The 23,829-nt window shown below is 52.7% G+C and overlaps 8 protein-coding genes across 8 annotated transcripts; 5 read left to right on the plus strand and 3 right to left on the minus strand.

Moving 5' to 3' along the window:
- Positions 1-58: 58 nt before the first annotated feature.
- On the plus strand, positions 59-2,916 carry HD553DRAFT_334823 (uncharacterized protein; the record flags this gene model as incomplete). Its single annotated transcript, XM_046182168.1, has 6 exons — positions 59-760; positions 857-976; positions 1,049-1,322; positions 1,419-1,789; positions 1,873-2,169; positions 2,251-2,916. 6 exons carry the CDS (start codon positions 59-61, stop codon positions 2,914-2,916), a joined length of 2,430 nt encoding a protein of 809 aa, XP_046037375.1.
- Positions 2,917-3,331: 415 nt separating this feature from the next.
- HD553DRAFT_323338 (uncharacterized protein) lies at positions 3,332-4,646 on the plus strand (the record flags this gene model as incomplete). The annotated part of the gene is made up of 4 exons (XM_046181380.1): positions 3,332-3,352; positions 3,430-3,692; positions 3,776-4,013; positions 4,098-4,646. 4 exons carry the CDS (start codon positions 3,332-3,334, stop codon positions 4,644-4,646), a joined length of 1,071 nt encoding a protein of 356 aa, XP_046037376.1.
- Positions 4,647-5,096: 450 nt separating this feature from the next.
- HD553DRAFT_309470 (actin-related protein 2/3 complex subunit 3) lies at positions 5,097-6,501 on the plus strand. The gene is made up of 6 exons (XM_046179695.1): positions 5,097-5,274; positions 5,347-5,446; positions 5,512-5,554; positions 5,627-5,877; positions 5,955-6,129; positions 6,207-6,501. The coding sequence occupies exons 1-6, from the start codon at positions 5,269-5,271 to the stop codon at positions 6,229-6,231; spliced, it is 600 nt and encodes a 199-aa protein (XP_046037377.1). The 5' UTR covers positions 5,097-5,268; the 3' UTR covers positions 6,232-6,501.
- On the minus strand, positions 6,502-8,114 carry HD553DRAFT_309472 (uncharacterized protein). The gene is made up of 7 exons (XM_046179696.1): positions 7,847-8,114; positions 7,681-7,777; positions 7,548-7,604; positions 7,397-7,455; positions 7,229-7,310; positions 6,723-7,170; positions 6,502-6,645 (listed from the first exon to the last, which is right to left on the minus strand). Exons 1-7 carry the CDS (start codon positions 7,968-7,970, stop codon positions 6,601-6,603), a joined length of 912 nt encoding a protein of 303 aa, XP_046037378.1. The 5' UTR covers positions 7,971-8,114; the 3' UTR covers positions 6,502-6,600.
- A 556-nt stretch (positions 8,115-8,670) lies between these two features.
- HD553DRAFT_215101 (ATP-dependent RNA helicase) lies at positions 8,671-11,716 on the plus strand. The gene is made up of 10 exons (XM_046177189.1): positions 8,671-8,942; positions 9,041-9,674; positions 9,742-9,858; positions 9,931-10,001; positions 10,068-10,176; positions 10,253-10,468; positions 10,535-10,702; positions 10,775-11,034; positions 11,094-11,364; positions 11,433-11,716. Exons 1-10 carry the CDS (start codon positions 8,935-8,937, stop codon positions 11,475-11,477), a joined length of 1,899 nt encoding a protein of 632 aa, XP_046037379.1. The 5' UTR covers positions 8,671-8,934; the 3' UTR covers positions 11,478-11,716.
- A 21-nt stretch (positions 11,717-11,737) lies between these two features.
- Positions 11,738-15,405, plus strand: HD553DRAFT_283270 (GC-rich sequence DNA-binding factor-like protein-domain-containing protein). Its single transcript, XM_046178176.1, has 7 exons — positions 11,738-12,057; positions 12,130-13,729; positions 13,790-13,977; positions 14,036-14,101; positions 14,171-14,492; positions 14,548-14,807; positions 14,876-15,405. The coding sequence occupies exons 1-7, from the start codon at positions 11,795-11,797 to the stop codon at positions 15,363-15,365; spliced, it is 3,189 nt and encodes a 1,062-aa protein (XP_046037380.1). The 5' UTR covers positions 11,738-11,794; the 3' UTR covers positions 15,366-15,405.
- Positions 15,406-15,657: 252 nt separating this feature from the next.
- On the minus strand, positions 15,658-19,026 carry HD553DRAFT_215168 (mediator complex subunit Med5-domain-containing protein). Its single transcript, XM_046177190.1, has 12 exons — positions 18,915-19,026; positions 18,762-18,843; positions 17,587-18,701; positions 17,427-17,533; positions 17,223-17,361; positions 17,063-17,164; positions 16,844-17,003; positions 16,698-16,771; positions 16,540-16,641; positions 16,440-16,474; positions 15,916-16,374; positions 15,658-15,857 (listed from the first exon to the last, which is right to left on the minus strand). The coding sequence occupies exons 1-11, from the start codon at positions 18,969-18,971 to the stop codon at positions 16,008-16,010; spliced, it is 2,340 nt and encodes a 779-aa protein (XP_046037381.1). The 5' UTR covers positions 18,972-19,026; the 3' UTR covers positions 15,658-15,857; positions 15,916-16,007.
- A 60-nt stretch (positions 19,027-19,086) lies between these two features.
- On the minus strand, positions 19,087-23,828 carry HD553DRAFT_294918 (armadillo-type protein). The gene is made up of 10 exons (XM_046178474.1): positions 23,436-23,828; positions 23,179-23,340; positions 22,961-23,094; positions 22,528-22,888; positions 22,218-22,462; positions 20,796-22,146; positions 20,639-20,730; positions 20,085-20,379; positions 19,662-20,018; positions 19,087-19,591 (listed from the first exon to the last, which is right to left on the minus strand). Exons 1-10 carry the CDS (start codon positions 23,439-23,441, stop codon positions 19,328-19,330), a joined length of 3,267 nt encoding a protein of 1,088 aa, XP_046037382.1. The 5' UTR covers positions 23,442-23,828; the 3' UTR covers positions 19,087-19,327.
- Position 23,829: the final 1 nt, after the last annotated feature.

The raw sequence follows: 23,829 nt of genomic DNA on the forward strand, positions 1-23,829 counted from the left end.
CGCTATACACATCACTAGCAGTACAAACAAACCACCTACAATCACTCAGCCCGTCAAAATGAGCCGAAACCCCTCAAATACCCCTCATCAGCCAGCCTTCGCGGCATCGAACGACCGTTTTGACCCGGCGTTCTTCGAGTTCGACCAGTTCGGCTTAGACATAGCTCAGATGGAGGCAGAGATGGAGAGGTTCCAACCTAGTACATCAGGATTCGTCTACCCCCCAGGCATGGGTGATTCTTCATCGTCGGGTCCAGCCTTCAGCTTACCGCAAGTTAGCCAGATTGCACCGAACTCGCAATTGGCTCAAACATCGCAACAGGCTGATTCTCTGGCAGGCCCAGTACCTAAGAAACGTGGTAGACCAGCAGGGAGAGGTCAGGCTAGAGGCTCAGGGAGAGTAAAGCGTGCTACGGCCACGCAAAGGGACTCCTCTTCGGTTCCTACGGTCCTCGACTCGAATACCCTCTTTCAACAAGGACAAGACACTGTAGACCTTCATCGCAGGGCCCTTACCACCAACAAGGCCTACGCAGGTCATATCAGAGTCGTCAAGGACTGGATCAAGAACTACCAAGCGAGTAGAACAGAAAACGACCCCGATCTCTCCGACGTCTTCGACGTGCTCAGTATCCGGTCAGCGCAGATGGTATTCTTGTTCTGGACCTCCAGGCAGGATCAGGTCGGCTTCCGATCGATCGAGGGGAGTCGTTCAGCCCTGAAAGCGTACTTCGCTGGACAATTCCCGAATCAGTGTCATGTGAGTGCAATATCTCAGATCTGCATCAAATCCGTGGGGAGATGAATCGACACTCATTTTGTGATATTGCCGTTGTCCCCTTGTCCTGTCGTACAGGCTGCAGAGTGGAGGCAGGTCGATGGTCGATGGGAAGGCAATCCTGTGAACGATGGCCACAATACGGACCTGTTTAAATCGCTACAGCGTCGTCATGCTAAGGAGAGTATTACGAAGCAGGTGGGTGCAAATTCTTGATGTTGCGTTGAAGCTGAAGTACCCAAAACTGATCGAGTTCTTGACTTTTCTCAGTCTTCTCCTCTGCTCCTGCCCCAGTTGAAGGTCCTCGTACGGTACATCGAGCAAGAACTGGTCACCGAGAACAATCCGATGCGATATTCGCAGCTGATGTACGCATCAGCGTATATTACTTTGGGGTGGTTCTTGATGGCAAGGATGGACGAGTGCTTGAAGCTGAAGGTCTCTGACTTCGTGGAGCATGGCTCAGACCCTAATTACCCCGGTCAAGACATCCCGTTCATCTATCTGACTTGGCGAAAGACGAATCAGACGGATCCGCATAATTGTGGGTGCAGATTCTACGATTTGCGCTCAAACCTGGTTCATCCTTATCTGACGTGTAGACTCCTTTCTATGGCCTTCGCATGCGTCTTCTGAATAGGTAATAAGTACCAGATACATCGTCCAATGGACCCAGAGGAGATGGAGGTCTGGGCGATACCTCCTCTCCTTCGATGGAGAAAATACGTAATAGAACGAACAGCCATCGCTGAAGCTGGCTCGGACATGCTTCTCCCTGCCATTCAGGCTGGTGGCAAGCTTGACGTGTCTATACCCATGCCACCTAGGTCGTGGGTGGCTATTTGGAATGAACTCTGCGAAAAATCCGGTCTGAACGAACAAAATCCCACCTCGGACTTCAGTAGCCATTCTCTTCGACGAGGAGGTGCTCAGTGGAGGCATAACTATGCTCCGTACCGTTGGGGACTGCCTATCATCCGCTGGTGGGGTGGATGGGCCAGTGGAGAGCACGTAAGTCTTCTGGAACGAAAGATCGAAAGTTGTTCTTCTTCGGTGCAAATCGACTGATCTGCGCTCAATGTTCTTTTCTTCAGACGACGACCCTGATGCGATATCTGCTGGATGAGCAGAGTAAGATACAAGGGTACCATGGAGATGCCACGAATCCTCTATGGATTGCTAGCCGGCATGTGCTGCAGCAGCATGGTGGAGACGGTTTACAGCCGACAATAGCGGATATTCAACGTCTTCGAGAAGAGGTCAAGCAAGAGTTCAGAACCTTCTCTAAACAACAGGAACGATCGACAGGGCAGCAGTTTGACGAGATACGGAGCATGCTGCGAGATATCAAGACGTTCGAACCGAGTGGTGACTCGCAGTCGGAGTCGAGAGTAAGTACAATCTTGGGGACAACCTCCCAAAATTGCACCAAACTTGACCTTTATACTGATCGATCGATTCACTTGTTTCAGGCCGAAGAACTCCTTAAGACGCTGCTGGCAAGGGTGGAAACCCTCTCAGGCAGTCAACAGGTTCCTATGCTGCAGCAACCAGCACCATCGACCTCGTTTACGATGCCACCGAGCCTGTCTTTGAACACGGCGAATCCGGTGCAATCTGGACACCTTGCACCCACCTCTGCACCATTCTATACGCCTCGAAACACCGCTTCAGGCAGTACGAGGATGGTAGTAGACCACTCGAACCGTGATGATCGTCTACGCTTCAAGGTATCCGGTGAAGTCATCATGGGGAAGCGTCCGATGAACCTCCCTCGAGTTACTACAATTCGAGAAGCGCTGCTTCAGTGGTTTGAAGCAGGAACAGGGGACAAACGACAGCACCAGTACGCCCTGATGGAGTGGCCAGATGAGTGGGTGACGAAGCCAATTACCAAGGAAGATACCGCTATGCAAGTGCTTCACGGTCAGCGCAAATTACTGGCAAGTGCCTATACGCAGACGACAGGATTGGAAATTTGCACCGAAGCTGGTATCGCCCTATTCGAGCTACAATACCCACAAGGGACTCTGACGAAGGTGATGAAGGCTGTAAGGGAGCACATGAAGGAAGCAGGACTTCTCCAAAGCCGTAAACGTGCGGTCCGAGGCAACAGCAACGATGTCGACATGAACTAGATCGGTACATGCTTCTCGATCGATTCCTGACTTAATATAAGCGATAGACCCTCTGTTCTTGTTGTCACGCACTATCACAACGTTCATAATCACCCACGATGTACTATCTGCCTCTATAATTGATTCTAGACTTGTAATACTCGATTCAGTAAAACTGACTCGATTTTGAAAAATCGAGCTCGAAACGAGAACAAAAGAAACGACGATCTCGGGTGCAAATCTGCCTCCGGAGAAGCATCTAGACGTACGATCGTCGAATCTGCACTGTACTCGATTCACATCTATCTTCTTTACATCTAGACGTCTAGATCGTTATTACACGGTAGCTATAGCAATCTAGTCATTAGATAACATCGCCTGAACACGTCAAACCACCTGAAACAAGCCACCAGCCACTTTACGTGAATTTAGCGCGATGTCGAACGCAGAAGCCGGAGTGAGTCGTCTATTGCAGTACCGAAGCTTTGCATCGAGTTGTACGGACTTGTACTGACTCTAAAACGTCCTGTTTAGTCCTCTCAAGCCTCTCAAGCTGCTGTCCATCCTCGAAAGCAGTCCCTACGGATGCAAACGGGTGGGAAGAAGCCAACGGCGCCGTTGGCCCCCAAGACGACCAAGAGGAAGGCCCCGGTGAGCTCTTCGGGCTCATCGTCGAGCAGCTCGGGCTCGAGCTCCTCCTCGAGCTCGAGTTCGAGCTATAAAAGCAGCAGGCGTTTGAGTGAAGAGGAGGACGAGCTCGAGGACGAGGACGAGGACGACGACGAGATCCCTGCCGAGTAAGTCATGCTTCTTGATGCAATCTTACCGTTCTGCACTTAACACTTTCTCATCTGTTCTTGCTTACTGAACACACAAACAGACACCTTACTGGGATTTCAGTCGTCGATGATGATCATGAAGACGAGTGGGCCCAGTTGCGGGAGTATACGATCGAGAAAACGGTCGGGGACAGGGTGATCGGGTACAGGGAACCCAAGGCTTTGGCCAGGCTGAAGAAGCTGTGGCAGGCTAGGGAGTACTGGACCGATCAGAGGTTATACGAGCTCTGTTTGAAGAAGAGAGGGAGTATCAACGGTAAAGGACCGGATCACTTCGAGGTATGTTCTTCTTCTGCTTCAGTGCAACGAGATAGATTTGCACCCAAACTGATAAATCTTGATCGTGTGCGTATCATATCTCAGGCCGGTATTCTCACCCTCTTTGCTCGTCAGGGCAAAGTAAGGAAGGGTCAGGATAGGTGCGGACATTGTCGTGCGATGTGGACGAACCCCAAACGCAAGGGCAACAACGGCGAGTTCGGACTTTTGGTGCAATGCAAGCAAACTGCACCGAACAAGAACTGTGCTCAGTGTTCGTTCGATGGCGTCGTCTGCGACAAGCGGGTGAATACGGGAGGCCTCGTCAAGGTTCAACCAGGTGGCTGGGACCTTGCTATTGGCTGCGAGGGAGTCGCAGAGCAAGTGCAGGAGCTGATGGACGATCATGTCGAAAGTCTCGACCCCGACGACGAAAATGATGTCGTCGCGTTGAATCGAGACGATCTCCACGCCATCCGAGACAAGGCTGCTGCGCTTGTACGGGCCCTTGGTGCTCTCAAGGACCTGTGCGAGGAGATCCCGGAGCGCTACTACGGGGACGACAAACGTCAGGCTCGAGACTCGAACAATCGAGTTGTAAAATTGTGGGAAATCGCTGAGCCTAAAAACGGCAATAAGAAGGTCAAGAAGTGATTGTACATGTTGTAACTGTTCTATGCAATACCATACGATCTGCACCTGGTCTTTACTGCTTCTAAAACGATCGAATTCAAAGACTTAGACATGTCCGACTCGAGGTTATTATTCAGATTGTTCAGTGCAAATCTAACCTCTTGCAATATACTTTCACAACTCAAAACAACTACTGAAACGTCGTAAAACAGCCACTCTGAACCCCTAACCCCTAACTTTCTGCCTCCGAGCGGCGCCCTACGGGCGCAAATGTTTGATTTAGGTGATTTAGGTCGACCTAAATCGATCGCGCAATATGTCGAATTATGCGCGTTTTTTGGGTGCAAATCGCATAATTGCACCATAACAACTTCGCGAAAAAATCGATTTCACCGTCCTCTCGTGCCACGCCCTGCCTCGACCTAAATCCCTGCCACTATGTCCCCTAGACGACACCTGTACGCGACGAGTCTCTGGTCAACGACGTCCGCGTCATAGCGAGAGCATGCACAGGTCAAGGAGTGATGTGGTTTAGAGACACCGGGTTACCTCGTTGATCTGGTCGTCTAGCTCTCTGACCCCTCGAGTTGACTCCCTAACAAGCCATCGTTGCAAACGGACTGACACTAGATCTATCTTCGCGATGCCTGTAAGCTGTAGCGTCCTATCCACTTCAGTCAACCTGGACCTGACGTTGCTATCTGTGCCGCGTCATGTCTAGGCCTACCACTCGTCTTATAACGATGAGCCGACACAGCTCGTCGGGAACGTCGGGCTTCTGCCCTTCAACTCTCGGGTCAGAGGACCGGCTCCGACTCCTGGTATGCTGTATCTATGCGACGATCGCACCGTTCGTAGTCACTCACCACGGATATGCTGTCCGCAGAGGATCCTTCAAGACCCGACATCATTGAAGAGAGCTTGGACCTGTGAGTTCGGTTGCTTGCCCTCTGTATGTCAGATCAACGACAAAGGCTGACGGTACTCTGGGGAATTTCAAGCTTCCGAGCCAACTGCCTCTTTCGGAACTTCGAGATCCAAGGGCCTGCCGACCGAACGCTCATCTACCTCATCCTCTTCACCCACGACTGCCTCACCCGCGTGGCACCGAGTCCCGGCAAACCATCGCCTGCTTATCCCGAAGCAACCAAGGTACTGCAGACACTAGCGGTTGACCACTTCTCCGTTCCCGGAGAAGCTGGGTTCCCCCTGAACAGTTTGTACAAGGGACCTTCGGACAAGGCGCAGACCGGTGAGCCTATGCGGCTCGCCTGTTCCGCTGCACGACGTGTGGTGTTGATAACAGTTCCATGGGGTATGCTTCGGTAGACGCACTTCGATCGTACCTCTTGCAGGCTAGGCAAGAACTCGCCGCTCGTCTCTGTGACAGGATTTACCCTATCGAACCTGAAACACAGCAGGATGGCACACCTACCCCTGCCGAGAGGCAAGGTCAGCGGGTAACCAAGCCTAGCAAATGGTGGATGAGCTTCCAGAAGAGAAAGTCAGTCGCCGTTCGCGAATCTCGCCTGTGCTTTTGAACCTTTGACTGATGATCGACTTCACGCTACGCCTGAACAGGTTCATGGGTCGAAGCTTGTCCTAAAGCGCCGATCAGCCGAACCGCCATATTTCCTTTCATCCGGTTACGCTACGGGTTGTAGTCAAAGCGATCATATGAGACCATGTTTGTATACTGTCTGGCCGTCGAAATCCGGGACCGGCCGTTGCGTAGGCGCCGAAAAGAGAACGGGTCGAGATGTGCTGTTCTGCAGATCCATTCGAACCCGAGCCTGATTGACAGTCTACCGTTGGATGCTCAGTAGGCCAAGAATAATATATAGTTATATCGCATGACAAGAATGCCAAACCTGCTGAGCAGATGCTACGTTTCAAGCCCGACGTTCTCGATACAGTTCTAAACTCTCGTAGTCGTTAAGGTAAAGTCCTCGTTCAGTCATATCAACGGCGAGATTTATTCCTCGTCCTCTTCGTCCATCTTCTCTTGCGCCATCAAAGCCTGTTTGAGCACCAACAACATCGCAGCAACAGAATCAGCGACAGGACTCGGCTCCCCATACAGCCCGCTCCTCTCACCTGAGCCAGTTTCATCGCTTCGGCCTCGCCACCATAATGACCCGCTCGCTTCTTCTTGAAGTCTTTGTCCTCGACTTCCCCGTCCTCTTCCTCGACCTCTTCACCCATCTGCTGTCCCGGCGTTCCACCGGGCGAGACGATTTTCCTGAGCCTGCCCGATCCGGACTTTTCGTCGGGCAAGGAGAACGACGCCGACCTGCTCGTCGGGGTGGACGACGTCTTTCCCGGTCGGACGGGTGTGAGCGGGGCATCAGGAGTCATGGGCGATCGAGGTGGGTTGACGGGGACGTTGTGGCCGTTCGGGTTGTTGGTCGTGGCGTTGATAGCATGCTCGATGATGGGCGTACCGGTGGCAGAGTCTACAGTCTCGGAGAATGGAAACCCAGGCGTTCGACGAACCCCCGCGTTTCGCTGAGTGTTCTGAGCGACGAGTTCCTGTTCAGACCGTCTGAATGGTAGGGCATCAGCCGGGGGTCCATCTAGCGATGCAATGGCCTATAGCTCACCTCCTCGCGCCGGGACTAGCTTGTGAACCCATACTAGCTCTCCTCTCGGAAGTCGGGGAACTCAATTCAAAGTCCGGTACCTCTGTGGTTCAAGTCGATTTCCAGATCAAAGATATGTCAGCAGAGCTCGAATGCTGATCAGGTGGCAGAGGGGGGGCTTCGACATACCGAGGTCGGGGAATGACTCGTTGCTTGTGACGAACGGAGTCTTCGGTTCGTCAATCTTCCTACCAACGGCGAGCTCCGCATGATAGGATGTTAACAACGACAAGGGCGAGACTTGCGAAGCAACTTTGGCACAGATACAGGGACGACTCACATCGTGGAATCCTTGTTGATCTCGTTTAGATTGATGTTTTGCTCATCCCACTTCAGACTGGGTCACAAGTTTCACCTATCAGCATCATCCGAGCTTTGAATCCTTGAGGGTGACAGGGCCACAGTCGACGCACTGGTCACCCTGTTGCCTATCAATGACGGCTCCAGGTTGTCCGTCCGCCACTTGCGGAATGCTATAAGAGCTCGACGCATTCTTGAGGATACCCCGGGCTACCCGCCCCAAGCGACGCTCTCATTAATTGTTACGACCCTGATCATTGGGAGGACGGCACGACTCACGTTTAAAGTCCGGGTCGAGATTAGGAGGAGAGTGTCTGCCTGGAGCATTCCTCGGGACTTGTACTTCCGTATCGCTCTGGTCGGACGAGGAAGGCATGTCGATATGCGCTGGACGTTCAGACATGGTGCGCCAGTGATGATGGCTCGTGGCTAGGTCGCTGGATAGTAGTAGGTGCTTTAGATAGTTGTACTAGCTTACTAGCTTGTCTTGTAGTAGCTATTTAGTCGGGATGTGATCCCTTTCGATCATGGTTGCATGTTTCGTAACAAACACGATCAGCTGCATCACGGTGGGTGGGGGTGGTTTCGTCATTCCCGCCGCCCAAAGGGACTCGCGGATGCAAAAGACGGTTTGACCTTCCTTACGGCAGCGGAGAGAGCCGAAGAGTTGAGAGATGAGAGAGAGAGATTTCTCCAAATAAAGTCGCGACCTCGGCCTACATGACATCCCCCATCATCATCCAAGATACCTACAACGACATCTAGAACCGTCAACCCCCTTCATCGTTTGCTGGTCAGGATGTCAGAGTACGGCGGATCAGACGCCGTGTCCGGTGTGAAGCGAAAGCGGATAACCTTCAACGACACGGACGATGTAGCCCCCACGCCGACTCTCCCTACCACGGCCGCTCCGGGAGTAGGCTACATGAATCCCGAACGACTGGCAGCACTTCAACGGGATCCGAGCTCGGGGATCAAGCCTAAAAAGGTCAAGAAGGACAAGACGGTGGCCAAGCAACGGTATCTGAAGAAGAAGATGCAAAAGCGGAAAAAGAGGCTCAAGGCGGCCAAGGACTCGGCACCGAAGAGCAAGAAGGAGAAGGACGGGGTCGTAGACGGTGCAAATGATGAGGAGAGCGAGGATGGGGATGATGATAGTAGTGACAGTGACGAGGATGAAAACGACGAGGAGATCGTTGTCAAGCCTAGAGCTGCGAGTACGCTCCCCGCGCCTACCACATCGGCATACCCAGCCGTCGCCAAACCCACCAAAAAGAACTCGGTTCTTCCAGTTACTACCCCTGCTGCACCTACTTCAACTCCAGTAACATCAGCCACACCCAAAGAGTCCGTCGTCCCGCCAGAAGATGAGACCGTTGAACAACGCCGGGAACGACGTCGACAGGAGAAAAAGGCCAAACGGGAAGAGCGACGGGCGGAAGAGGCACGATTGGCCGAAGAGGAAAAGGAGAGATTGAAACTCGTGGCGGAAAAGGAAAGGGAGAAGAAGGAGAAGCGGGAAACTGCCAAACAGAAAGCTGCAGTGGGAAAGCAGGATGAGGATGTGGATATGGAGTCGGTCGAGTCGGACAGCAAATCAGAGTCGGACGACGAGGAGGAAGAGGACGGCTCGTCGAGCTCATCATCTGGCTCGGAGAGCGACGCAGAATCTTCGTCATCTGCATCGTCGAATCAATCCCAAACGTCCATCAATCCGGACGGAATCCCATCTTTCCCCCTACCACAAGCCCCGGCCAAACCGTCCCAAACCCTGCTTTCCCGGCAAGGTCTCCCGTCAGCGTTGAGAGACGCCGTTCTAGTACAAGAAGACGACAAGGTCAAGCTGGACGAGATCAAACTGCTCTCACGGCGTAAACGCCGGGCAGGTGACCCGGACGCAGCAGAAGGAGAACGTCTGGGAGACCGGATCAAAGAGAGGTTACGACACTTGGGGATCGAAGATTTCTTCGCAGTTCAGACGGCGCTCATCCCAGAGTTGGCGTCGTTGCCGCTGGTACCCTTTGCAGGGGAGATGTTGAACGATTTCTTGGTGTCGGCACCGACGGGAAGTGGGAAGACTTTGGCTTATGGTGTTCCCGTCGTCGAGGTGAGTTGAGAGTACATGGTACTCTGCCGCTACACGACGAGACTGATTGTTTGAATTGCTTCATCAGGTGTTGAGTCGACGGATAGTGACGAGGTTGCGAGCATTGATCATTCTGCCAACTAGGGATCTGGTCATGCAAGTGAGGGAGACGATAGAAGAATTGGCAAAAGGCAGTGGACTCAAGGTCAGTCGTTTTGCGCTCACGACTGCCGCTAATAAGACCACAGAAACCTGATACGGATCGAAAATTCCACAGATCGGTACTGCGACCGGTCAGCATTCTTTTGCGCAAGAGCAGACGGCACTGGTGGGCAACACCAAAGACAAGTACGTATAAATTCTTCTTCAAGCAACGGTGACTGGTCGGCTAAACTAGTCTCTAACGGACGGTAGGCTATTGGGCGGTTCTTCCAAGGTGGACATCTTGATCGCGACGCCGGGAAGGTTGATGGATCATTTACGGGACACGCCAAATTTTTCTTTGCAGCATCTGCGCTTCTTGGTGAGCTGATTTGCGGCTCCTAGACCTGGTGAGATCCGGCAGTCTGATCTTATTCTTGTACTTCGTGCCAACTTAGGTCATCGATGAAGCCGATCGACTGTTAACCCAATCATTCCAGGACTGGTTGAACCAGGTTTTGACCCACTTGAAACCACCAGGAAAGGCCGACTCGATGGATGTCTCCCTGGATGCTAGGCTGTCGAAAGGGCACGACGCAGTAGCACCGAGTTGGTACGACGATCTAGGACTGGGACAAGGGGATTGGGAAGGCAAGAGACCTTTGAAGAACTCGGTAAGCTGTTGTTGTTCGATGCCCAGAATGATGCCTGCTCATCCCGTTGACTCGACGTCGATGCAGTGTCAAAAACTCTTGTTCTCTGCAACATTAACTCGAGATCCAGGCAAGATCGCAGCTTTACATTTGACGAGCCCGAAATACTTCATCGTGGGGTCCGGCAAGACCGATGCTATCGAAGCCTCAGCGGATGCGACTGGCCAGCAGTTCGCCATCCCTACCTCTCTGACAGTGAGTCCGATTAGCTCGTCCAGAAAGACAGCCATCACGGCCTGCTAAACTTTGCCTTCTTGATCTATGTAGGAGCGAATGATCGTCCTACCACCCGACCTGAAACCCTTGAACTTGTTGCATCTCCTTCATACCCCACAATCCGAGATCACGTCGGCACTGTGCTTTACGAAATCCGTCGACTCGACCGAACGATTACTACGCCTGATCGCGTTCTTCGAAGACGCATACACGGCAGGAAAGAGGATCGTCGCCAAGGCCTATTCAGGAGAGCTAGACACGAGCGTGAGAAGAAAGCTACTGGCAGAATTTTCCAAAGGCGAGATCGATCTGTGAGCATTCAGATCGATGTCAGACGTGATAGGATTCGCTGAAAGAAATCCTATCACAGATTGATCTGTTCGGATTTGATCGCTCGAGGTATCGATCTGCCAAGTGTATCGCATGTCATCTCCTATGATGCCCCGGTGGACATGCGGAAATACGTGCATCGAGTCGGTCGAACCGCAAGAGCCGGTAAAGAAGGTACCGCGTGGACACTGGTCGAGAAGCAAGAGGCGAGGCACTTTAAACAAATGCTATCACAAGCGAACCACCTCGACCGAGTCAAGAAGATCAAGGTCAAGGAGACGGATCTATCCGCGTTGCGGGACAGCTATGACGTGAGTCTTACACAACATCCGAGTGTTTATCCCGAGCCGATACCTGACTCCGGATTCTGTTGTAATAGATTGCGTTGACAAGACTCAAGGCGGTCTACACCAAAGGGCAGTAGTCTGATGCAACGGCCGTCGAGGTTGTACATAGACATATAGGCAGACAGTTGCTCGATTTCAGATGCAATCGATCCGCATGTTCTTTGATGCTGCAGGCGTTGCCAAGCATGTTGCCCGTCATGATGAAACCCTGGACGGTCCTTTCTCTACCTGACATTTATATCGATCGCGACGTGAATCGAGCATCCCTCAACCTTGACATGATGTCCTAAAGCCTACTAGCCTACCTACATATGACCATGCCATGTGCAAACACCAACACATCTCAGAAGACGTTAGACAAACTCCACCCTGAGTCGGTGTACCTAGCACTGTTATGGCTCGTCGAAAGAAGGACTACGCCTCGGACTACTCTTCCGACTCTGGAGCCTCGGGTTCGGATGGCTACGATGTGCATCGTGACGACAATCCAGACGAGCGGGCAGAAAGAGAGCTGTTCGAACAGCGCACGGGACGCAAGAAGAGGAGGCTAAATAGAGGAGACGGGAAAGCGAGCGCTTGGGAAGGCATTTTTGGGGAGGACGATGAGGATTCAGGGCGGTTCGAGCAAAGGAAAGGCAAGCGAAATGCAGCGTTCAAGTAAGCCATGTTCACGAATAGCATCCACAGCGAAATTATGAGTATTGATCGCTTCCGCCTGTTTGGAAACAGAGCTCCTACTTTCGTGACCAAGTCTGAATCTCAAGCCACCACATCCAAGCAGCCTCAAGAGAAGATCGCCCCGTCGGATGACGACGGATCTTCCGATTCAGACTCTTCGTCTGAGGAGGCCGTGGAACCGCTAGCTCAGGATCAACAACCAGAAGACAAGGGACCCGTCCGGACGAGAGAAAACTCTTACTCTGACGACGAGCCACAAGGTGGTCTGGGACTGGGCATGGGTGCTGCAAGAGCAGCTTCAGAATCGAGCATGCCGTCTCGGGGAGGTTTCGGTGGGATAGGGAGCTCAAGAGGTCGAGGCGGCGGGGGAATTGGTATAGGTTCGACTAGAGCCGGAGCTGGATTCGGTTCCAGTTCTTCCACGCCTACCAGGCCGATCACCATGTCAAGTTTTGCCAAATCCACGGGTACGGAGCAGGCCCAAGCGGATGCCAATGAAGCCAAGGAACAGCAGACGAAGCCAGAACCCCGCCCAGAGGTAGTCAGCCGAGCCTCCAACGACAATCTTGGAGGTATTGGTACCGCTAAGCGACATGAAATCGAAGTGGCTGAAGAGGAAGCGTTATATCCAAGTGATCCGGCGCATGCGATGCCTCAATCTTTCGGTCGAGAGCGCCCAGCGACCCCTCAGCGATCCCGCCCCGCTAGACAGCAACAGGCATTCAGAACCGAAGTTGAACCTGAGGCCTCTTCGTCGAAACCAAAGCTCAGTGTGACTGCCAAGGATCTAAACCATCTTCGGTCGATAGCTGGATCATTCGGAGCTCGACTCCTGGCAAAGCAGGGTTGGACGCCCGGAAAAGGTCTGGGTCGAGATGAGGACGGAAAAGCGGTTCCCATCGAAGCCAATGTCGGTCTCGCTCGAGGTCAGGGTATCGGCAAGGGCGTTCGAACAGAACAAAGCCGACGTGAAGCAAAGGAGCGAGGCGAGGTTCTTGATGCCAGTAGCGATGAAGAACGGGAGAAGCGACGGAAAAAGAAGGAGAAGAAGAAAGAGCCCGCACCTGGCAAAGGTGCCAAGGCGGAGTGGAAGCGGGAGAAAAAGGTCAAGGTCAAGGTGGAACACAAGACCTATGACGAACTCGTGGCAGAGGCAGCAGCGGGAGGTGCAGCAGGCTCCACGGGTATCGGGCTGGTCCTCGATGCGAGGGGTGGAGAGCTGAAAGAGGTCTCGTCGCTGGCCGATCTATCGCTGTCGGCTCGTGCTGCGACTGAATGGACGCCAACAGGCGAAAAAATGCAATTGCCCGAGCTCCGCCATAATCTGCGTCTCATCCTGGAATCCACGAAGGGCGACGTACAAGCACTCATCAAAGAGGGACAAGCCGTACGGATGCGACGGGAATGGGCAAAGCGGGAGACGCAGCGGCTGAAAAAGGAAGAGGATATCGAGGCTGAAAAGGTCCGACGCCTCGAAGAGATCCAAAGGGTAGTCGGGGAGATTGAGGCCAAGCTTGAAACGGTCGATCAACGTTCGACAGATCCCTTGCTCTCGCTCGAGCCCGAGATGCACAAGATGATTGATCAATTCAAGACCGAGTATGAAGAATACGATCTTGACGAAGTGTTGGTTGGAGCGATGACTCAGGCTGTGAGCCGTTTCTGCCAAATTCCTTCGATCGCATACGCTCATCTCGATTTGAATTAACAGCTCGGTACCGTCTTTCGTAATTGGCAACCACTGGCAGATACGGACACATTGCTTGCAATTCTACGGCCATGGCGAAAAGCATTCCGTTTCTCCGACCCCGATACCGTAAACGAAGATGCCACGCTCTCACAGATTTACGGAACTGGCGAGGATGTCTCCTCGAATGGTGGTCGTCGGGCTCATAGCAGGCAAGTCGGGATCCGGCAGAGTCATCAGAACACCTGTTAACGATGATGCTTCTTCCAGTGTAATGACGCCATATGAAGCTATGCTGGATAAATTATGGCTGCCAAGAGTCAGATCAGCTCTCAAGTGAGTAATACCTTGTTATCGTCATCAGGTTTCTTGTTTCTTGGTTGATTTACTTCGTGTTCGGCATAGTAACGACTGGAACGTTCTGGATCCTCGCCCTGCGGTAAAGCTCCTCGAATCTTGGTCGCCATTACTACCGCGATTTATGCGGGATAATGTTTTGAACCAACTGATTTTGCCCAAAATCTCGTCGCAAGTCGGAGAGTGGAATCCCAGGAGACAACGACCCGGGTCGGAATACTCGCTCGCTTCCATCGTTTTCCCTTGGTTGTCTGTTCTACAAGATCGCTTCGATGGCGTGCTGGACGAAGCCAAGGTTAGGATAGGTGAAACGATGAAACGGTGGTCTGTCAAGGAATCGATACCCGACGAGTGGAAGCTGTGGAGAGACGTAAGTTTGTGCGCGTCTGTGTTTCGTTACTTGTTGCTCACGGTGTTTGCTACAGGTGTTCTCCAAGGGCAAATGGGATACGTTAATGCTGTTAAACATTGTTCCGAAGCTCGCAGCCCACATCGACAGCGACTTCGAGGTCAACCCGTTGGACCAGAAGATGGAACCATTGGATCGTGTGTTACGCTGGAGCGGCCTCTTACGCGATTCTACTTTTGCCCAAATCATCGAAGAAAAGTTCTTCCCGACATGGCTTGATACACTGCACTTCTGGTTGATCCAGCCAGACTACAGTGCTGGAGAAGTTGCATCTTGGTTAGTCGGGATGGTGATCTGCCCAAGCCATCTACGTCGGTACTCAGCCGCTGTGATCTGTTCTATAGGTACCACTTCTGGAAGGAACATTTCGCAAATTACAATACTTCCAAAGGCGATAGATTGACTGAGAGCAAGGGAATCGATCACGGATTCCGCGCAGGATTGAGCTTGATGAACGATGCGATGGCCCTTGGAGCCGATGCACCGAAACGTCTGGTCAAACCGACCTTTATTCCTTTGCGCGATAGGAAGTCGTCCGACAAGAAGAGCAAGCTGTCCTCACGAGGCCGTACTGCGGCTTTTGCACAGCCGACGGGGAGCGAAGTCACTTTCAGGTCAATCGCGGAACAGTATGCGGCAGACCGGAACCTATTATTCATCCCGACCGGACGATCTCACACCACTACCGGAAAACAGCTTTTCAAAGTGGCTCGTGGTTTGGATGCACGGGGTGTTACCGTCTACGTTGGCGATGATGCAGTGTATGCCCAGGTGAAGGATGGTTCCTTCCGCGCTGTACTTCTCGACGACATGGTCAAGATGGCATCTGCATGAGTTCATTACATGCTGTTGTACCAGGAGATTATAATATAAGACTCAGCCATCAAGACGCTTTCACGGTCCGGAGACCTCGATGGTTCGCTGTCTTCAAGGCCTGGGCGCCTTGATCGTTCGCAGACAAGAACCTTTGTGTGACTCTGTTGGTTTCGGTTATCGATTGCGCTGACATTCGTCCCGGGGAAACGGCGAACTTGACTAGGAGCTGACAAACGCGCAGCCAGAATGCGTGAAGCGTTGGTTCGCCGCCGTTCAGGAATGAAGACCGGAGTTGTTGACGAGCCGCTTCGAAGGCGCAAGGCTCCTCCGCGAGTCCACAGTATAGCGCGATAAACGTCTTGTCCCCAGAAGGCATAGTGCACAGTTCGTGAGCGAGGATTTCCAACGCCGGGCGCATTCCCAGGCTTTGAATGGCCTGATGAAGAGGAACGTTCAGGCTGGCCCGTCGGAAGCGGAGGCAGCTTTCCCAAGTCTCCGATGATTTCAAGACTATTCCATCATTAGCCGGATCAGCCAATGTTCAGTTGCGACTTCTCGAATTACGTACCTGGACTATCGATTGACATCTGTGCATGCCGAAGCTTCTCGATCAACTTTGTCGCATCGATATCCGAACTATCAAGAACTAGCTCCAAGCCGTTACCCTTCTCGAAAAGAGCCAACGTTCGATGAGAATTTGCCTCCACAGTCGATTGTGGTAGCTCCTCTGATCCTAGCAAAAGCTGCAAAACGTCTAGATATATAGCCGCAAACACACTGATAGCCATCGAAACGATCAGAGGACAGTATTCGCGTTGCCAATAAGCATACCACTTGCCCTTGCCGCTGGATTTCCGAACAGAGCCAATCTATAATGCCCGCTAAGCACCAGCTCAGCAAAGGCTGAGAAAAATAGCTGAGTCCGCTGTGGAGTGTCTCAATGTCGATGACCTCTGAGATGGCAGCTGAGATCGCCTGGGAGACAAGAGTCGTTGCAAGACGGAGAAGCATTTCAGGCGAGGTCGACCTAACAGGTCGACGATGGAATATGTTAATACCGAATCTGTCAATCATGTTAAAAGCTGAACGTACTGCAGCAGTTCATCGCTGATCCCGGTTGTGCCAAACTATAAAGGCAATTACGGCTTGTCATTATCAAGCGGACCCCCTGAGCTGATTCGACTGTACACACGATTGCTTGAATCCAGCCTTTCAACCACAGATCCTCCTCTGTAGATAATTCATCTACCAGGTGAACTTGAGACGCTGTTCTGAGAGCGGGTGGTAGTGGCAACTGAATTTGTCTTCAGCTGTGTTCGCTTTGTACGTAGGCGAGTTGTAAGTACTCACGTCATATTTGAAGCAAACGGTAGACGCAAGGAAGACTAGAGCGCCATAGTTCGTAAGAGTCGTCTGTGGATCGTCTATGAAGAGACCCTCGGTCAGATATATGAGTACATCCGAACGGGAAAATGCTGTCAACGGGCACGACCTACTTTGTATAGCCGGAGCAACATGATCAGATGTCATCGCAGCGTTTAAGTGTGTCAATATAGCGGTTGGTGAAGAAAAAACGCAGACGAGCTGCAGCAAGAGGAAATTGTCGCTCATAGCTGTCATCAGGGGCGAAGCAGTATCCCAATACGTGGCGAGTTGCTGCAAGGTTCAGGTCCTTGAGCGTATTGGAGACAGGCTGACCGCCAGCGACTACTCACGGTGCAGGCGTTTTCGCCCAACTTTACCCAAGACGCAGGTCGTGTCAATGTATCGTAGACCAATTGCGAATCCGGTGGGCCGGTCAGCATAGCATAGCGCTCCTGTCGGGAGAGTGAAGTCAGGATTGTGCGATATTGCGCTATTGATCAGAGTGCTTACCAAGATGCTTTGCACAGCCCGGTCGCTATCTGTACCGTCGAACCCATCGGCAAGATCCCCAACACCAAAGGTCGACAGCTCGTCGCGAGCAATAAGAGTGGACTTTCGCATCGTAGAGCAAACTATCTCGAAAGTGGATCTGGCATGAAGAACGGTACGGCGACTGTTAATATTGTAGGCGATGATCACCTTGCGCTGACTCACAGCACTGCATTCCCGCCGTGATGTGACCCCCTCAATACGACATCCAGCTCGTCTAATTGGGTGCGATATCGGTCGCTTATGATCCTAAGCGACTGACCGACTGTATTCTGATAATGAAGATGAGCACATCGTAGGGATCCGCATACGCTACGAGACATACTGGGTACGGCCAATCCTGATGCCAATCTGAACCGGCTCTTCCCTCTGCGCTCGACCACTTCCAAAAACGCAATGATGCGGCGAGGTTATGGAACAGCCAAATGATCTCATTCCAACCGACTTTAACGATCCTGGTCGCTATACGATCTCGTTCGGATGGTTCCGTGCCATTCGACAGATCCACCATGATCTGGTCCTCTGGTTTGACAGACATCTGTGCGTCCCGTTTTGCCCCTTGGCGTAGATCTCGGAGGGAGGAGAAGACTCTTTCGAAGGAAGCTTGTAGTAGAAAGTGAGCGAACGTCGAAGGATTGCTAGTCAGGATTGGACCCAGATGAATCAGATCGCGAAAGGCAGTGGGTAAGTTGCGAATGTCCTCCTCTCCCTCATTGAGCCCTTCGCCGCTTGTCGGATCTGGTCGCCTGGAACTCTGCCAAGTCCAAGTCTGTTCCAAAGCATTTTGCAGGGCGTAGGTGATATAGACGGGAGTCTTGATATGTGTATAAGCCTTTGTGTTTGTTGACCCATGGACGAGCGTTTCTGTTAGTGGATCCGGCGTAGCAGAACGGACATCGTCCAACCCTCGAGCAGCAGCTGTCTTCATGTTGTCCTCCGTATTCTGACCAGCAGTATAACCTCCAGCGATCTTTCTGATGGCGTGGATGACAACATCCGAGGTCGTTGGATCCGATCCGACCCAATCTCTCAGTGCGGTCTGAGCTGCTTCTCGAATGCCAGCTGTATTGTTTATTGTTGCCTGGCCCAGGGCTTCGAGGACGTCGATCAGAAGCTTTTGGCCATAATCAGACGGGGCTTGGCCCAAGTGGATGCATCGGCGGAACAACTCGACGTATACTGGCTCATTTCCTTCGCCAAGCTGGGCCGGTCGTGAGGTCACAGCGGCCTGAATCGCAACCTCGATCCGCGTGACCGGGATGCCAAATATGCAGGCCGCGATCGAGTCGAACGTCCTTGTGTCCAGCTCTTGGCGAGAATACAGGATCTGGCTCAAGAGAGTAGCAGCCGGTATATCTGCAGCTTGTAGCGTTCTTTGCAAGTAATCCAAGGGGGTTGCGGAAACTCCTCGATACTTGTGCACCGTCTCGAGGACAGCGGCTGTTGTCGTGAGGTTCAGTCAGCTCCAAGCTGTTCCAGACGACAGAATTTTAGACATACCCCAGAGCTCTTCGTGAACGTTAGCGACTTCGTCTCCCCCAGCTGTACGCTTCTCGATCAGTCGGGTAACAAACCCGAACCACTGTGATGTCGGACAGAAGGATGCAGTTGCAGGCTGGCATCAAATGAATAGTCGTGCTAGTTCAAGCTCACCTTTGCCGCGCCGATCCCTGAAGCCAGAGACGAATCTATGAGTCGCTGAAAGGACATATCTATCGAGTGGTGGCTTCGAAGTCTGTCATTGTTTATATAGGATAACGGTTCGATGCAGAACGAGGACATGTGATTGCATACTGTATAGGCCGATATCAATCGAGCTCGCAAGGTGGAGGTCAGATACGGTCCCGCCGTTACCGATAGATGCCGCGTAATAGACCGATATGATTTCAAGATGCAAGATGGCAAATGTTATCGAGCGCTTCGATAATTATAACTCTACAAAAGGCTTGGGTCATGGCAAAGTGCTCTCTGCACAAAGGGTACAATCGTCAAATCGTGTCACACACATCTAGAGGCCCAAAAAGTACTGCTGATGGTCGTTATTTTGAGAAGGTTCCATCCGACCTCTAGAGACCGGCCTGGGACACCTTGTCGGGCATCTGTTGTCGCAGAGCCTGAAGAAGTTGATCAAGACGAGCCTTGGTCTCGACGGAGATCTCGCCAGTTCTCGAGGGATCGAGCACGTAGGCAAAGACGGAGAGGAGGTGATCGATGTGAGGCAGGACGAGTTGAGACTGGTTCTCGAACAGGTAGAAAATTGCTCGGAACGCAGGCTTGTTCTCGATGGGGTCGTTCTTCAAGGGCAGACCGCTGAAGAAGATGGGCAAGACCTAAGAAAAGTCCAGCGGATCAGTATGTTGAGCAGTACTGAACAATAGACCACCGGGACGAGATACTCACAGCATCGAGAGGCATGGCTGTGGGATTCTTGACGATCATCCTAGCGACACAGCCGACGGCATTGTCCTTTGCGTTGAGCTGGTCTTTGGGAGTCTCGGCGGTTACGTTGAAGTAGCCATGCAACACCTGCATCAACTCGCTGAAATGCGAGCTAAGGTCGAGGTCGGACCACTCGATCAAGGCACCAGCAGCAAAGGCGGCGTTCGATCGAACCTCGGCCTCGCTGTCTTGCAAAGCCTTTGACAGCAAGGCCAAAATGTTTTGAGTGAAAGGAGTGATGCCACCCTTCAAGCCGACGATGATTTCGCCCAAGGTTCCGACGACCATCGATCGCTCGTTGGTAGCACGCTCAGGGCTCTGTACGCATTGAGACAGATTGAGCACTGGCAGGATCAAGAGAGGCCACGATGCAAACCGACTCACGTAGTACTTGGTAATCAATGGGAAGAAGTTACCAAACTCCTCGGCGAAGCTGGGACCGTAAGCGGAAGCCATGGCGGAGAGAACTTCAACCGAGTTGCTGATGACGACGGCCTCGTACTCGGAGGTCTCGAGATCGGCGAAGTCCTCGAATCCACCGGTCTGCTGGCACTCGTGTCGTTGCTCCAGAATGGCACGGACGTGACCGAGAATGGCCTCACGACGGCCCTCAACCAAAGCGGGACCGCAGGTACCGATACACTCGGCCAAAGCAGAGCAGAGCAAGATGTTGACCTGCCTACAACCATCAAAAACGACTGGGATCAGCGCAAGTTCATCGGAAACAATGGATTGTGGGTTCCCGCAAAGAAAGGATTATATGGTTGTTGATTGGTTCAGAAAACATATTGCGTTGTGTTAGGAGTTTCATCTCATGTGCGTGTAGCATCGAGGTGAGCTGAGTTATGGTATCATCATTCGTCCCAAGGACAGTTCGGAAGGGGGATATAGAGGATGCGGGAACCCGGACGACAAGACACGAGAGAGAAGACACGTACTGGTCGTCTTCGGTCTCCCACATCTCCATGATGGCGGGGAAGATCATGTCAACAAGCTGAGCGACCTGGCTGTGGAAAGGAACGATTTGGTTCTGGAAAGAAGGGTCCAAATCAGCACAAGGCCGGGTGTGTGCTTGATGGAAAATGAAAGACTCACACCCTCCTGCCAGTCAACAGGGTCGGACATTTCATAAAACGTCTTGATGGTGGTGAACAAGGCGTTGACGGCAGCCTTCCTGATGCCCTCATAGTAGTGCATCAAGAGACGCAGCAAGGCCTGGATGGACCCGTCGAGGAAGGGCAAGAAGGCCTCTCGAGTGGCCTCAAAGATCTGACCGAGTACCTCGGCAGAGATCTCCTTTTCGATGGCGACCTCGCTGTTGATGTTCATCAACCCGTCAATGTCCTCGAACTCGTCGTCATCGTCGCTCTCGTCACCTCCCTCAAGCGAGACGCTACCGGAAGCGGTACCTGTGTTGAACGCGGCAATGGCCTGCTGGACGGTGGCCTGGTCGGTCTTGCCATCGGCATCGTTGAATTGGTCGGCCTCGCTCTGCTTGCAGCTCTCAATAAGCGCGGGCACGGTCTGAGCGAGGTAAGGGGCAAACTCCTGCTCGAAGACGCCAGCCATGGTTCCAAAGAACATTAACGCGCTCTCCTTCATTCTGGCGCTCTCGGACTGAAGCCCGTTGATGGCGTACTGCATCAAGTCGTGCAAGTGAGGCCTGAAGACGTCTCGGCCGACAACCTCGGCAAACGTTCCGAGCGTGTCAATGGCGACGCCTCGCAACGTCGACTCCTCACCCTCTCCCTGAAGGAGCAAGAAGGGAACGATTCGCTTGGTGGTCTCGAGGAAGTAAGGCTGGAAACCCTCCTTGGAGGCGAACGCGGCGGAACCGATGGCACCGGTTACGGTGATCTTGACGGGGACAGGAGCAGTGTCGAGCAGGCCGACAAACTTTTCCATCAACAAGGTCAAGTAGCTGGCAATGTTGTCTCCCAAGATCTCAAGGTAAGCCTCGAGCGCAGCGGTGGCGGCCCTCTGGGTGTTGGAGTCCTCGACCAAGGCAAACAAGGCGGGTACGAGGTGTTCGTGCCTATCGGCGCATTCCTCCTGCAACCACTCGCACATGCACGCAAGAGCGATACAACCGGCCTTTCGCACGGTAGGCTGAGCGTCGGTAAGACCGCTGTCAATCAAGGGCCAGAGCTGGTTGACGTGAGGCCGAATAAACTCGCTGCACCCCTCGACGGTGACACCGAAGGCCATCAGCGCAGATTTTCGCATCGCCGGGTTCTCCGAAGCCATGTAAGTCTGCAACTGAGCAGACAGGACAGGGAAGACCTGCTGGGGCGGGAGAGCCTTGGCGAGCTCGTCGAGCGTTCGGAAGGCCAACTTCGACGGGTAGTCGTCGTCATCATCATCGTGGTCCTCCTCGCAACCGATGGGCAACAATCGCTCGATGATGACACCGGCGAGTCCCAACGACTGGACCTTCCCCTTTTTGCTGGTAGCGACGCAAGACGATGTGGACTATCAGCTTTGCATCAACGACGGTTGGAATTGGTGACAACTTACTACTGAATCGTCCAGCTCAAGCTGTTGAGAGCAGCGTTCCTGATGTCCTCCTCGGCGTCCGACTTGCCAGCAATGGCGAGACAGATCTCGACGTATTCCTTCAGGTTCTTCGAGATCAAGGGGGTCTCGAGGATCAAGCACGTCTCGAAGACATCGAAAGCCTGCTTGGCACCCTCGACCTCGTCAGCGACAAGGATTTGTTGCAGTACCTGCAACATGTGGGGCATGAGAGCTTGGTATTGTTTCTGCAAGACCGATTAACAATCAGCGATCATACTAGTAGGATTGTGATAAGACGCAAGACACTCACGACCAAATCCTTCTGATCGCTCTCGATGTACTCGGCAATCTTGCCAAGCGCTCGGAGGGTGATCAACCTGACGTCGGCGTCCTGGTCGGCCAAGGTCGTCCCAAAGATTTGGAACATGCCAGTCATCATGTCGTTGATAAAGTTGTCCCTGACCGTGTCCAGGACGGTGTACAGCACGAAAATGGCCGCCTCTCGGTGAGTGGCGTTGGCTGATTGACACGTCTGGGTGAGGAACGGGATGAGTTCCGGCCATTGGTTGGAAGATGGCGTGGTCGATGATGAAGGTGCGCCCGAGGGGGTGTAAAGATCGTGGTCACCAATGGCAGCGATGGCCCGAGCGATACCGTGTCGGACAATCTTACTACAGAATAGGAAACAGTGATATCAGTCAGCATCGAGTCATGGCTGATACGACAGAGACGGTACCACTCACGTCTCCTCGTTCAACAAACGCTCGAGCAAGCCCGACTTGATCCTCTGCCTAAACTCGACAGGGATCGTCTCCCAGAGCTTGAAGTCTTTGGCAAACACTCGCTTCCTCAATTCGGTAGCGGCGAGTTGCCTGACCTATCGATCATCGGTCCGAGCGAATCAGAGGTCAGTCCTCGTTGCGTGCATGTGGGCAGGACGGAGGGGACGCGCGCGACTTACACCCTGGTTGGGGGACGAAGCGGCGGCCTCGTACAAAGCGGGGATACATTCCGCGTTCTTGTAGTATTTAGTGTTGAGCTCGGCAGTGGCAGCCTTGATCTGGTTGGTATCCGGGGACAAGATGGCCTCGAGACACTGGTGAATGCCTTGAATGACTGCGGGCTGTGACAACCCAAGACAACAGAAGGGGAGGCAGCGACAAGAATCAGCATGAGTGTACTGGTGACGAGAATTGAATGAGGATTAGCCGTACTTACATCCATTTTGAAGCGTGGTATTGGTCGTGGATGAATGTCGTGAATGTATTACAGGTTCACACACGATGAGGGCAAAGATTGCTGTTTCCTCCTTTTTGTCTATCGCGGTGGTGGTGGTTCTTCTCTCTCTCTCTCTTTTCGGATCGGCTCTTCTACAGGGAAAGAGACCGCTAGTCGTTACAGTGAAAGAGCGTGGATGGACCTTGAGGTAGGAGAGGTCGGTGGGGAGATGAAAGTGTGAGAAGAGGAAAGGAGAGAAGGGCTTGTAAGAGAGAGAGAGGGAAAAATCTTGATGAGAAGCGTCGTCGTCCCTTCTTTCCCAAATAACAAAATAATTTCCTCAGAGAGAGAGAGCGACGCGCATTCAGAGGAAATTCTTTCGCTGGCCAAGGGG

Source organism: Filobasidium floriforme (genome assembly GCF_021052385.1).
Source record: "Filobasidium floriforme strain CBS 6241 chromosome Unknown HD553scaffold_8, whole genome shotgun sequence".
NCBI lineage: Eukaryota > Fungi > Basidiomycota > Tremellomycetes > Filobasidiales > Filobasidiaceae > Filobasidium > Filobasidium floriforme.